Genomic DNA, 13,231 nt, shown 5'->3' with positions numbered 1-13,231 from the left:
ACACATGTAAGCTGGAAGGCAAAGGGGGTCAAAATGCTAGCGATATGAAGAAACACTGGTCACTGACACCTTGTTTGCTGAGGTCTTTATATCCTCCTCAGCTCTTCTATCAGCATTGCAGAGGAATGTTGAACCTCCCCAACCTGAGGGCGGTTGAAAGAATCCCAGTTTTACCACTGTGAAATTGTCCCCACATGATGTAAGTCTAATGTACAAGTAATGTGCTTTAAACCACGTTACTACACTTAGCACTGCACATTACATCAAAAATATTTAATCACTAACTCCCTCCATCCACATATTTTACACCCTGAATCTGAACTTTTCTATAATTAATTAATTCTATGATTAATGCGTGAAGCTATGTGTATGAAAACGAGTCTTTATAAGCATTGGGTGAAAGATTTGTGTTGAGGCTTCGAAGGCGGAAATAAAATCCCGGAACCTTTCATCGGGGGCTGCCGGCGAGTTTTCAGTGTTACTCCAGTGTCTGCTTAGCGTAACTACTTTCCCTTCGGTGTTCACTTATTTGTCGGAAAGAAAAATACATTTTAAGTGTTTTTCTCTACCTCAACTTTCTGCGACATGGCGGGAAACTTCTGGCAAAGTTCCCACTAGTGAGTTTTTACGAAAAATTGTACATGTTAAGTCTTTGTTTTGTAAATCGCCGTCTTTGTTGTGAGGCCTAGCGGTGTCTGTGTGGGATCGCTAGCTGTCCATCTGTAACTCTTATTATTTCTAAATACATCGATACTGACATACACAAACAGACAGGGAACGCGTTTACACACGTGTTGGTTTTAAAATGTACAATTGTGCCTTCTTTGTTTTTGTAGTTTCCTTGCTCCACGACGGTAACGTATTCGCTGTGTGGAGTAAATAATGTTGCGCTACCTGCTAGCTTGCTTGCTCACAGTTTGACAAACCAGTCCAAGTGTGTGATTATATTTGAATGATGGTGTGCATTTTATGTGTAAAGTCTTCAGTGGGTCCTGGACAAACAGGACCTGATGAAAGAGCGACAGAAGGACCTGAAGTTTCTCACAGAGGAGGAGTACTGGAAGCTGCAGATCTTCTTTGCCAATGGTATTTATAATAGTGTCTGTTTTGTCTGCTTTCAGCTAAATACCTGTTCATTATTTACATCGAACCACAGAACCTCTTCTGTCCATCCGGTGTCCATGAGATTGTATTTGAAAACAGTAGAACTGTATAATTTGTCTTTATCTCTTCCGTCAGTGATCCAAGCTTTAGGGGAACACCTGAAGCTGCGACAACAGGTCATTGCAACCGCAACTGTCTACTTCAAACGCTTCTATGCCAGGTGAGGAGCAGGTGGCACTTAGATATAGCAATTCATGTCTAAATCTCGTAGATTATAAGTTTAGGTTGCATAGTTTAATGTTGTCACTTTGGGGCAAACAACATTGCGTGGACATTACCTCAACAATAAATGACAACGTCTTTATTTACATCCATATATACGTTTTGTTATGACACAGCAGAAAATCACAAAGATAGCATCAATAAGGATCCACTGACTTGGTATACAGGGTCACTTATTTAGATCCAAACTACAGTTAACGGTTCTAACTATATCTGTACTTGTCCTGCTCAGTCAGCTACATCAATATATCAGTTAAAGAATATCATAATGCACAGAGGCATTAGCCACAATATTTTTACACATCACGATGATTAAAAGCTAGTGGGCACAATAGTCGGTAATTTCCCCATTCGGCTCTGAGGGTCTTGATAGCTTTGAAGTGTTTTCTTTTCACTTTTAAAGTTTTAAAATTTGGTAACTATTTCTTCCTAATTATTTACAGGTATTCACTGAAAAGTATAGACCCAGTGCTCATGGCTCCGACTTGTGTTTTCCTGGCCTCCAAAGTTGAGGTATGGAAGTCTGTTTTTAGCAGGAATAGAACGTATGAGCCATGGGAAATGGTGAGATGGACAAAGTACACGTGTATCGTTTTCTGCTATTAATATTCATTGTTTATGGTCCTTTCAGGAATTTGGAGTTGTATCAAATACCAGGCTGATCTCTGCTGCAACATCTGTGTGTAAGTTACAACTATTAATATATTTTTTAATATATATGTCACTGCCACTTCATGTCAAAGTGTGCTGTCTACTGCAATAACATGTTTTTTTGTTTTTTTTTGTTTTTTTTTTTTTACTCTACAACAGTGAAAACAAGGTTCTCCTATGCCTTCCCAAAAGAGTTCCCTTATAGAATGAATCATGTGAGTAAAACATCTAAAAGCCACAGAAGTTTACATTTTTGGTATTTAGTTGTTTTTATACAGATGGATTTACTTTTATTACTAAAATAAACTGTCCGTAACTCACGAGTGAAAGCCCTGACATTAGCACAATGGCATATATGCTAGTTGTTTTTTCCTGCTTCTACTGAAAAGATATTCACTGCTGTGCTACATTACAAAATAGCAATACAGTGTTGACACATTGTCTATCAAAATTTGAGATTCTGCTACAAATTTTTGTGGTTATATGATTTAAAAACTCTGCTGCTGTGCTAGCAAGTGTCTCCACTGAATTGTCAGGACGTCACCTTGGCTGTCCTGAACACTTGGCCTGTCCAGAGGATTGTGTTAATTATTATTTATAGTCTGCCACCATGCAGTGATAAAAGGAGGGAGCGGCTCACATAGTATAAAACAAGTTAGCAAGGGACTGCACCTCCTAAATTTTAATTTCCCTCTCCACGCTTCATAAATTTGAGTGATGGTGACATGTGGCGAAATCAGTGTCAAGGAGAAAAGCTACAGTTTTTGCAGTAGTTAACAACAACAACAGTGATTGTATAAATGTTTACAAATGTTAATCTGTCCTATGATGTAGCATTGGGAGCGAGGTTGCTTATATGAGCTGTCAAATGCAACAGTGCATGCATGGACAAAGGTATTACAAAATTCACTTAACTGCTCTGACAATTTAATTTGTGCTTTTACAGATATTGGAATGTGAGTTCTACCTTTTGGAGTTGATGGTGAGTAGAAAAAGATCTATATCTTCATTTCTGTCTTAGGGTTGATTGAGTGCCTGTGTGACTTATCAGTGATGTATGCAATATTTCAGGACTGCTGCCTCATTGTGTACCACCCCTACAGACCACTATTGCAGTATGTGCAGGACATGGGGCAGGAGGACATGCTGCTGCCTCTGGCTTGGTATGATACTACATGTGGAATGGTTTTTGTTGTTTATGTGATAGAAATTTGTATAAGGAAAAAAACAACACTTGATTTTGTGCTTTTTTTTGTGTCTGTGTGTTTTATTTTTTTTTTTATTTTTTTTGTTGCTGGCCTCAATCACTGCTGTCATGTGCTTGTACCAGGCGAATAGTGAATGACACATACAGGACAGATTTGTGCCTGCTCTACCCTCCCTTCATGATTGCTCTGGGTAAGAGCTGTCACTCTGCATTTTGTCATTGCTGCTATATAGTGTATTTTTATATGCATATAGTGTATTTACTGATGTATGAAAAGCTTTATTAGACGGCAACATTATCAGTTTTTCTCTTTTCTGCCTACAGCCTGTCTACATGTTGCCTGTGTGGTGCAACAGAAAGATGCCAGGCAGTGGTTTGCAGAGCTCTCCGTTGACATGGATAAAGTAAGACTTATTAAAGTTGCCGCTAGCATTTTTTTGAGGAGGAAGACCATTTTTAATCAAAGCTACTCATGTCCTTTAAATATATGTTCTGCTGCTTAAATTTTAAAGGCAGCAAAAGTCATCTCCTTGTTCCCTTGGTTTGTTCACACTGATGCGCTATTTATTTTCATGGGATGTCAGCTATGATTAACTTGTGTTTCTGTGTGTTTCCTGTTAAGATCCTGGAGATTATTCGTGTCATCCTAAAGCTCTACGACCAGTGGAAAAACTTCGATGACAGGAAGGAGATAGCTGCTGTGCTAAACAAGATGCCTAAGCCCAAACCTCCTCCTAATAGGTAAATCTTAGATTTGTTTCCATATGACAACCCGAGTGTTGTAATCAGTACATATATATGTTAATTCATTGTTTAAACAAATAGTACAAACAGTAAAATACAGTGATTACAAAGGAGCAATTTCAAACAGCATAACCTTGCATTTTCCTGGTGTCATGCTGAGTCAGGACTTACAGTGCGTTTTCCTTTGCCTAAGAAATACTCTGTGCAAACTGTGCGCTGCACTGTCCAATGGTAATATGCTCATGCCTTTTAAATGGCTTTGAAGCCAAATGTGCAAGAAGTCAGTTCTAAACAGTTTAATACCTGTCGATCAGTGCTTTTTGTACTTATTGAATAAATGTTTCTGAAGTTATATTTCCTCCAAATTTTAGTTAACTTCACTTCGTTTGAAAAAGAGCAGGCGTTTCCAATATGACAGTTTACATCTTTCTCACCGATCTGTCTCTAGTGAGAGCGACCAGAGCTCCAACGGGAACCAAAGCAACTCCTACAGCCAGTCTTAGTGTGGCGTCTGTTTCCATGGAAATCCATAATGTTGATGTAACGAAGAGTGTACCTTTTTGGGAAAAAAAAAAAAAATCGCACAGCACAAACTTTGCTATGTCAGCTTGGAAAAGCACTCAGCTGAACAAACTCAGAGACCCATGTCTTCACTCTCCCCCTTCTGATTAATGTGGGTTATGGAACGAACAAGCAGCCATAGAAACGCTGGCAGCAGCTTGGTTATCTGGATGAGGCCTCTTGACTTGAAATGGACTAAAACTGAGGAACATCCTGGGGCGGGGAAATGTTGGGTAAACTGAGTGATTATCATTGTGATGATCCTGACATCCTTGAAAAGCCTGGAGGAGCGCGTCATTGGATGCAAACCTCTATGGGAATCAAGAAAACTTGATCACAAGTACTGTGTATGCATGAGAGTCTGTATGTGTACATCATGTGAGCAGCCAGCCTGGGGGGGTTTCATTCCTCAGGGACTATATAGTACAGTGGTCCTCTCTGTTAAATAATTTGATCTTGAGTTTTAAAGAGCGGATCTGACTTGTTAGCACCGACTACAACTGTGAATTGATTGGATACTCCTGTCCTTTGATGGTTAATCATGAACCCTGGTGGGATAAGATCAAGGAGAGGCTCCTCTTTAAGGTAAAAAATTAGGTCTTTGAATTTACTCTTATGAATCATGACAACTATGCCTCCTTCCTGCCATTCCCTCCTGTCTGTTGTAAATATCCATATAATTCTATTCACTTATTATCGTTCCCATTTTTGCTTGTTAAAGGAGTTTAGCTTCGTATTTTGGCTTCAGATGAAAAAGCCCCTGTTGGTTTCACTGTAATGATTAGTTTGCCTGCTGCAAAGTTTTATTCTTTTTATTGTGATTATTTGTTCATTTATCCTGATTTAGTTGTAGAATAATGTCTTGTGTAAAGCGGTTTTTGATTCAACTTTCGTTTTTTAATTTGTATTGTACATTCTTATTTCTATTTGCTGTCTGTCATCTATTTAATCATTGATTTGTGACGATATATGTATGCATATACCTGTAGATGCCTATATTTTTGTGATGTAATACGGTGGGAGCTGTGTGTGGTCGTAGTCAAACAAGGTGCTTGAAAGCCTTATAAAATAAAAGCTGCTGGTTACAGAGAATACCCTTCATAATTGCACATTGTCCTGTTCAGGTAAATTGTAAAATGTATTTTAGGGGTAAATGTGTTTGTAGTAATTAGATTTGCCCCCCCCCCGCCCCCCATGGTTTGTCCCTTACAGGGATGCCACTTTCACTAGGACAAAAACATCTTGTTTAAGGCCACCCCACGTTTCCTCTACCCAGAGAGCAGAAAGAAGAGAATTCAGGTTCCATCTGGCCCTTTTCTGGCATTTTCATACCGTTTGACAAGCTCCATCTGTTACATAAATGGGCCTGGAAATAGAAAGGTTCCACATTATGTGAATTTTCCTACAAATACTGATGTTAAACAAAACAAAACAAAACAAAAAAAAAAATCCAAAATGTATTTACTTGAAAATGTGTTTTTTTTTTTTTTTTGTTTTGCTTTGGAGGATCAATTACGGTAATAAAATGTATAAAGTGAAAAAGAAAGGGGGTCATTGGACTTTTATTCAAGCTGTTATGCGGCATTGACACAATCTCTTGGGAGTTTAGGGGAATATTCTAGCATGTTGCAAAAGTCACTCAAAGTCTGTCTGTGTGTATATATATATATATACACACACTGCCATAATGTCTTTACTTTCAATTACAGACAGCTAAGGTGAGAAGGAACAGATGAACAAATCAACCACACACTGGTCCTTGTTTATGGTTCATGTTCGGAAATTCTCATTAGATATATTTAAGAGTAGTTGCCTCTAGGACTTTGTACCATTGGAACTGGCTGCATGAAGCCTGCAGAGAGCAGCGGAAAGAGTACTCCAAACCACGGCATGTCTCCGTCAAAATAAAATATGTGACCGTTTACATTAGATGGAATGCGACAATTTCAACAACATGTACCAATGTAAGCTTGCAATTACTGCGCTAGTTTGTGCAAAGAAATCCTTATTTGCTTCGATAAGCTCTCATCCCTTTCCTTATCTCCAAACTATAACTTCAGCTACAGCTATTCCCCTGTGCAGTCTGGGCCGTGTGTGTCTATGTGGAAAACAAATAATATTCCCTTTCGTATTTATCTGCTTGTGTTTGTTTTGGCATTTGCCCAAGAATGTTTCAAAAACACTCTCCTTGCAGCCTCTTTTATTTTGTAAGGTGTAACCGGACGCTGTGTTGTTTCTTTTGTCTGACTTGATAGTGACATCGGGGGAGGCCACAACCAGGGAGCTCCGAGCTGGCTGCGGAGGATGTCGACCCCGCAGCGGGGACAAGCCCCGGGCGGGACGCTTGTGTCCAGTCGGCCACTGCTCCGTGAGTCGCCCTCCAGCCGCAGCCCCCGGCACCCATGAAGCCTCCGCTGAAGCCCCGAGCTGCCGGAGTGAGGCGGAAAGTGGCCGGAGACGGAGAGCATGTACTGGCGCGTCGGGTACGCCTGGACGCGGTCGTGTGTGGTTGATCTTGGCCAGAACCAGAGCTTCTCCTCCGGCCTGCTGGGCTCTGATGAGCAGCTCTCGTTTTATGGGTACATCATCGCCTACCCACTGCAGGACTACGGCGGGATCATGTCAGCTTTGGGCTCGGACTCGTGGTGGCGGAAGACGCTGTATTTGACCGGGGGCGCTCTGCTGGCTGCCGCGGCTTATTTGCTGCACGAACTGCTGGCCATCAGGTACTAATAACACAGAAGCTGCAGGGCTCCTGGGCCAGGGCGGGCTCTGTGGATCAGTCCGGATCTCCCAGGTCAGCTGTATTTTCTCAGGGGTTTGGTGTTACTTAATCTCGTCAGGTTGGGAGGGTGAGAGCGCAGACAGGGGAAAATAAGGAATCGTGAGTGGGTGGGCTATGATGTAACGAAGCCCCCACCCCACGCATACTCCCCCAGCCATCTTCCTCCTCACAAACATACACATCAGGAGGTTTCCGTCTTTTTGGCTTATTTTGATGAATTAATGGCGCGAGTGACACCCTGCAGTGTCTGTTATTCTGGAGTCAGCCAATCAAAAACACTTCTAATCATGGCAACGACTCACATCCCGTGTTGTTTGTTTGAGAGGTTGTTCTCCTAGCCCGAAGGCCTGTTACATTGCAGACTATGACAGCAGGTCACTTTCATTTGTCTGTGTTTCAAGGACAAGGCGACATGATGTGTATGTAGCTTCACCTTTTGTTGCTCTATTCTGACCCCCCCGCCCCTTCCCAATTCAGCTTTCATAAACATGTCCGGCGTTAGACCTCAGAGCAAAGCACTGCAGTTATGAAGGAAAATCCTTTTACAGCCTCTAATGTAAACAGCCAAACGCCACATCCGGAGGTGGAAGTTGTAAAGCAAAAGATAATGTGACAGTTATAATCCTACTTTCATTCATTATTATTGACTTTTCTTTGTCGGGGATGGGGGTTATTCAGAGTCTCGGGTTACCTGCAGTCCAGGCCCGCGGCTACAACAACACAGTCTAGAAGGACGCTTGAAATCACAACACAAGTCATAGGAAGGGCAAACAACTTGGAACCGCTTTAATGCACTCAAAACTCTTATTTGTCAGAATGTAAATGTTTGCATTTACTGACAAGCAGCGACATTCTGGAGTACACAGCCGCTGTTGATGCAGAATCCACCTGGCTGTTGTTTGTGCAGTGAAACATTGCAGCTGTCTCTCTCTCCGTGTATAAAGCCAGCATGCACTTTCCTTTGTATCAAAGAGCAACGCATTCTTGACATGATCCCATTAAACGTGCCTTCGTTAGAGTGAGCGGGCACTTCAGCACCACAGCAGAACAGACAGCTCCTCTGCTCTCGGCTTGTGTTTTTTTTTTTTTTCCACGGTTCAGCACCGCTCACAGAGGACAGCTCCCTATAATTCTGCATTGTGCCCACGTGAATTTGTTGCCATTGCTGGTCTCGTGCTTGGACCTTTAAGTAGCTTTGTATCTCCGATATTATTTTTATGAATACATAGTAATCTTTCATAAGAGCTTATCTGTTATTGTGACAGAGCAATGTGCGTTCAGCCAGGACAAACAGCCCAGGGGCCACTCAGAGAGCATTTGATGCAGATCATTTGATTTATTCAATCAATCCCAACCACTTGAGTTATCTTCTGATAGCCTATACCCACACAGACACACAAATGCTTGTCTGTTTACACTTGTTTGGGCTCTTGTTTAACCTTCACAAATGCGTGAATTCCTATTTCCAACCTTAATGTTTTACATTTAAGGTTACACGTCTGAGAAGTGATAAAGACCATAATGTCCTCACAATGCTGCAATGTCCCCACTATCGTGGTTTAAAAATGGCTCCCACAGAGGTAACAGTCCAAGTCCATACACATAGACTTGTTTTTGTGCTTCCATTCATGCCCTGGAAACTTACCTAAACTGTGCAGCTGAGAGGAAAAAATCATCTTAATTGAAATGTGTATGTGCTTTGCTTTAATTTCCAATTAAGTCCCGCACAACCAGTACACCAATAATGGAATACTACATCAGAGTTAATTTGATTAAACACCAATTTATTATTGGAATATTCGACATGTGAACACGAGAAGTGAAATAACTGAAAACGTGATTATGAAAAACACAAAATCACACAAAATAATTAAACCATCACAAACAATTCTCATGCAATGAATCAGATAATTTTCTGGCGACAGGTCAGTGAAGTGCCTGCTATTGCTGGTAGTCCAGAGTTACTTTAATAAAAGCATACCCTCAAGATCAATTGGAACCCCGACTATAACATCAAAGCCTAACGTTGAATGGTTAACACAGTGTGAACTAACTGTAAATTAAGCATAACGTGACTGTGAACACAGCTATGTCTCTCCTACATTACCCATGCAAGTATATACACACACAGTTACACACAGTTTGTCTTCACAAGCCTTTCCTACTACTTGACGTGCAGCCTTGTCATGCTTTCTTCCACACAGAAAGGAAGAAGAGCTGGACTCTAAAGATGCCATCATACTCCACCAGTTTTCAAGGCCCAAAACTGGCGCCCCATCCCTGTCGCCTTTCTGCCTTAAGTTGGAGACCTACCTCCGCATGGTTGACCTTCCCTACCAGGTAAAGCATTTGATTAAACACTACTACTTCAACTCTCTACAAGTAGATGTCCAGAATTGAGCTTTAAGTGCATTTTTTTGTGTGTGTGTGGTGGAAAAATCAGTTGTTTCTTCTTTTGCTGTAATTATTTTTGCTGTGGTTAATTATTGTCAAACAGATTCTCCGCTGTCTGCTGTTGTGCAAGGGATAATTAAAATTTCCATTAAATGCTTTCTCTTCATCCAATTACAATTTAATTCACCTAATACTTATCACCAACCATTTCTTCTATTCCATTTTAGGTTACACCTTTTTTTCTTGTCTTCTTTATCACGTTGTTCTCCCCCTCTGCTTTTTCTGAACCCCTTTTCCCTGCAGAACTACTTTGATGGGAAGCTTTCACCACAAGGAAAGATGCCATGGATCGAGTACAACAAGGAGCAGGTGTGTGGCACAGAATTCATCATCGACTTCCTGGAAGAGCGGCTGGGTGTGAGCCTTAACAAGAGCCTGACACCGCAAGAGAGGGCCATGTCCCGCGCCATCACGAAAATGGTCGAGGAACATTTCTACTGGTGAGGGACCAGCAGTGTTATTTTGTTTTGTACTGGTGCCATTGCTGTATATTGATTAATAGTGTGCAATTTTTTTCCTCTTATTTTACTGTATTCATATGTACAGTTTTTTTCCCTTCTTATTTTATGGAAAATTTTGAAGCAAGCATGACACATCCATTACTTACAAATGTATGTATATATGTGTGACAGGACTATTGCTTACTGTCAGTGGGTGGACAACCTGGAGGAGACGCAGAAGATGCTGTCCGTGAGCGGTCCGATGAGCGACCTGCTCAAGTGGATCCTGAGTCACCTGACCGGCGGGATTGTTAAGAGGGAGATGTACGGGCACGGGATTGGGCGGTTTTCCAAGGAGGAGGTTTACGCTCTGATGGAGAAGGACATGCGCACCCTGGCCACACTGCTAGGTGACAAACCGAGTTTTTTTTTTTTATTTACTGAGGAATTTACACTCTTTGTATTTGTGAATTTTATTGTGTCTCACTGGGGGAGCAGAGGCTTTGAGTGCAGCTCTGAAAATAAGAGCACAAGTTAACTCAAACAACTCAGCCATCTTAGACTTGACCATATATGCAGGTATTCAGTAGTTGGATTTACAGTACATAGTCCACTTAGATGTCAAAAAGATACTTTAGACTTTGTATTTGGGAAACTTTGTGACAATTTTTGTAATCTCTTCACACTTGCAAGAAGTGTATATACAAGGCAGAGCAGGACAGCTACACACTGACCTCCTGTGGTGATATTTAATACTACAGCCCATTACTTTATGTTGTGAGATTTCAAAAAGAAAGAGAAATCTATTCAGAGGAGAGAAATATCTAGAAAAATCCAGATATTTATAAAAGAGAGCAGTCAGGTCCACCTGTTTTCTGTTTCAAGCTCCCAGTCAGTCAACATCCCGTATCAGTTTTGGTCAAGCAAGTCTGCAGTCCACACATTTTTGACTTTCATGAGTCCAGTCACATGAAATCTTCCCGACAGCTGGAGGCAGAGCATTCTTACACAACGATTCTATTTTTACCTGACATATTTTTTTCTCTGTGCTGTTTTAGGTGATAAGAAGTATCTCATGGGCTCTAAACTTTCAACAGTAGATGCTGCAGTGTTCAGTCACCTGGCTCCTGCTATGTGGACGCTTCCCGGAACACGCCCAGAACAGCTAATTAAAGGTGACTAAATCAAATTGGAGGAGGGATCATTGCATGCAGGCTTTTGGGTTTATTTACAGAAAGCTGTGATATGCAGAGGGCTTTTTCCTCCTTTCTTCACAGCCATTAGAGTTAATTATGCCTCAAGCTAAAGGCTACTTTCATTGTTGATTCATCTATAGTCCATTGGGCTGGTTAACTGATTATTTTTAAGCTCTATAAAATGTCAGAAAAGAGAAAAATATCCAAATATTCCATTTAGTATCACAGACAGACAGTAGACAAAGAAAATGAGAACATTTTCCCCTTTTATAAGATGGAATGTTTAATATTTAAAACCCCAGGCGAGCTGATCAACTTGGCCATGTACTGTGAGCGTATCCGCCGGCGATTCTGGCCCGAGTGGTTCGTGGACCTGGAGGACTTCTGCTACAAGGACATCTCAGAAGGCAGCGACTCACCGTCCAAACTCCCTGATCTGGGTCTTTACTCTCGCACAGACACTTTCCAGGACAATACACACACAGGCACCCCGCATACTCACACACCACAGGACCCACCATCACCTGACAGCGACCCTACAGGCCACTCGCTGTACGACTCCGACATGGACACAGAGTGCTCTGAAATAGACCAGCTGAAGTGTTGACAAAGTGTACACTTACAGGACACACTACAAATGCACAGACCACAGGAGGGTGCTGCATCCCACCTGCACACATGCTCCCTACCTCTCCTGATTCCTACTTCAGGAACTAACTAGGGAGTATGTCTGTTGTTGCCTGTGCTGGTGGAGAAGTGTAGGGCGATGAGGTGCAACTGGTGCACTGTGGTGGATGAATGATTGCTGAAGAAGCAAAGGCAGTGAGGCGTAGATTTAAAAAAAAATAATAATAATAATGAGAGAGGAAAAAATTGGCAGCAGAAAAAGGAGAAGGAGAGAAAGAGGGAAAAAAAACCGAAAAGTTCCAATTAAAAGCATGAAAATCAGGAGTAAATGACGCTGCTGCTGAGAAACTCCACATGGTGGACATCAACTGCTGTCACAACCTTCTACCTATCACCTACCTGTTGCCGCAACCTTGGCAACTACGTGTGCGTGAGATCCCTGCTTTCCCCTCGTAGCAACCTGCACCACCCAGCCTTGTGCGTTTTCAACTGAACCCTTAAACGCCTTGTATTGATATGACATTGACACGTAGAGAAACTGTACAAGATTTGTGTGAATGAATACAGTTCAGTGTAAATATATAGATGGATCTGATTCTCAGATTCAATAGATAGAATATTTGATTCTACGTGAGTATAAATAGTATAGATAGCCTGCAGACATAAAGTCATCCCTTCTGTCATATGGTGTAAAAATATTTTGGTGTTTCTTCTATAAAATCCTGAATATGTTGGACACAAGTGGCCAAGCTGTCTCGTAGTAGTCGCCATGAATCCCCAATCTGCTGTTCAAGGGTCTGTATGAAGAACACTATGACCTCCTCTGCGTGTCTTTCGCCAAAGCTGGGAGTCATGCCCGCTGCCCATATTTAAATAGTGCAGTAAAATTTAATGGAGGACAATGGATGGTAAACTGCGTTCTGCCATAAGCACTTTGAAGTCTCTTTCGTCTGAATGAGACACGTATTTTGCCAAATGATTTTCATTTTGTCCAACATCAGGATGACAATGTGACAACGCGCATTTTTAGCCTCCTGAGTTGTTAGCATTGTCATTGAGGACAATAACCTTTGGTCAGATAGACATTTTACATGCGTTCAAGCATTAACAGCGAGTCAAACAATCATGTAGAAATAGATAAAATATAGATATATAATCTCAATGAAAGTGCATGGCTGGC

General features: G+C 41.4%; 2 protein-coding genes across 2 annotated transcripts; both read left to right on the top strand.

Annotated features, from left to right (window-relative positions):
* Positions 1 to 486: 486 nt before the first annotated feature.
* Positions 487 to 4,604, top strand: ccnc (cyclin C). Its single transcript, XM_029496279.1, has 12 exons — positions 487 to 617; positions 980 to 1,086; positions 1,240 to 1,324; positions 1,830 to 1,899; positions 2,018 to 2,069; positions 2,197 to 2,252; positions 2,984 to 3,019; positions 3,109 to 3,200; positions 3,368 to 3,435; positions 3,569 to 3,648; positions 3,867 to 3,985; positions 4,437 to 4,604. Exons 1-12 carry the CDS (start codon positions 586 to 588, stop codon positions 4,489 to 4,491), a joined length of 852 nt encoding a protein of 283 aa, XP_029352139.1. The 5' UTR covers positions 487 to 585; the 3' UTR covers positions 4,492 to 4,604.
* Positions 4,605 to 6,962: 2,358 nt separating this feature from the next.
* On the top strand, positions 6,963 to 12,579 carry faxca (failed axon connections homolog, metaxin like GST domain containing a). The gene is made up of 6 exons (XM_029497144.1): positions 6,963 to 7,275; positions 9,539 to 9,674; positions 10,032 to 10,228; positions 10,421 to 10,638; positions 11,287 to 11,403; positions 11,727 to 12,579. The coding sequence occupies exons 1-6, from the start codon at positions 7,016 to 7,018 to the stop codon at positions 12,029 to 12,031; spliced, it is 1,233 nt and encodes a 410-aa protein (XP_029353004.1). The 5' UTR covers positions 6,963 to 7,015; the 3' UTR covers positions 12,032 to 12,579.
* The last annotated feature ends 652 nt before the right edge of the window (positions 12,580 to 13,231 follow it).

Source organism: Echeneis naucrates, chromosome 24, assembly GCF_900963305.1.
Source record: "Echeneis naucrates chromosome 24, fEcheNa1.1, whole genome shotgun sequence".
Classification (NCBI taxonomy): Eukaryota; Metazoa; Chordata; class Actinopteri; order Carangiformes; family Echeneidae; genus Echeneis; species Echeneis naucrates.
Note: the sequence above shows the minus strand (reverse complement) of the source record. Positions and strands in the feature narration are given on the sequence as shown.

Bases quoted from the DNA above. Each gene is read 5' to 3' on its own strand.
- ccnc (XM_029496279.1), top strand. From the start codon at position 586: ATGGCGGGAAACTTCTGGCAAAGTTCCCACTA. The intron at 3,020-3,108 runs GTGAGTAGAAAA...GCAATATTTCAG, and splicing joins TCTACCTTTTGGAGTTGATG to GACTGCTGCCTCATTGTGTA. The intron at 3,649-3,866 runs GTAAGACTTATT...TTTCCTGTTAAG, and splicing joins TCTCCGTTGACATGGATAAA to ATCCTGGAGATTATTCGTGT.
- faxca (XM_029497144.1), top strand. From the start codon at position 7,016: ATGTACTGGCGCGTCGGGTACGCCTGGACGCGGTCGTGTGTGGTTGAT. The intron at 7,276-9,538 runs GTACTAATAACA...TCTTCCACACAG, and splicing joins CACGAACTGCTGGCCATCAG to AAAGGAAGAAGAGCTGGACT. The intron at 10,229-10,420 runs GTGAGGGACCAG...TATGTGTGACAG, and splicing joins GTCGAGGAACATTTCTACTG to GACTATTGCTTACTGTCAGT.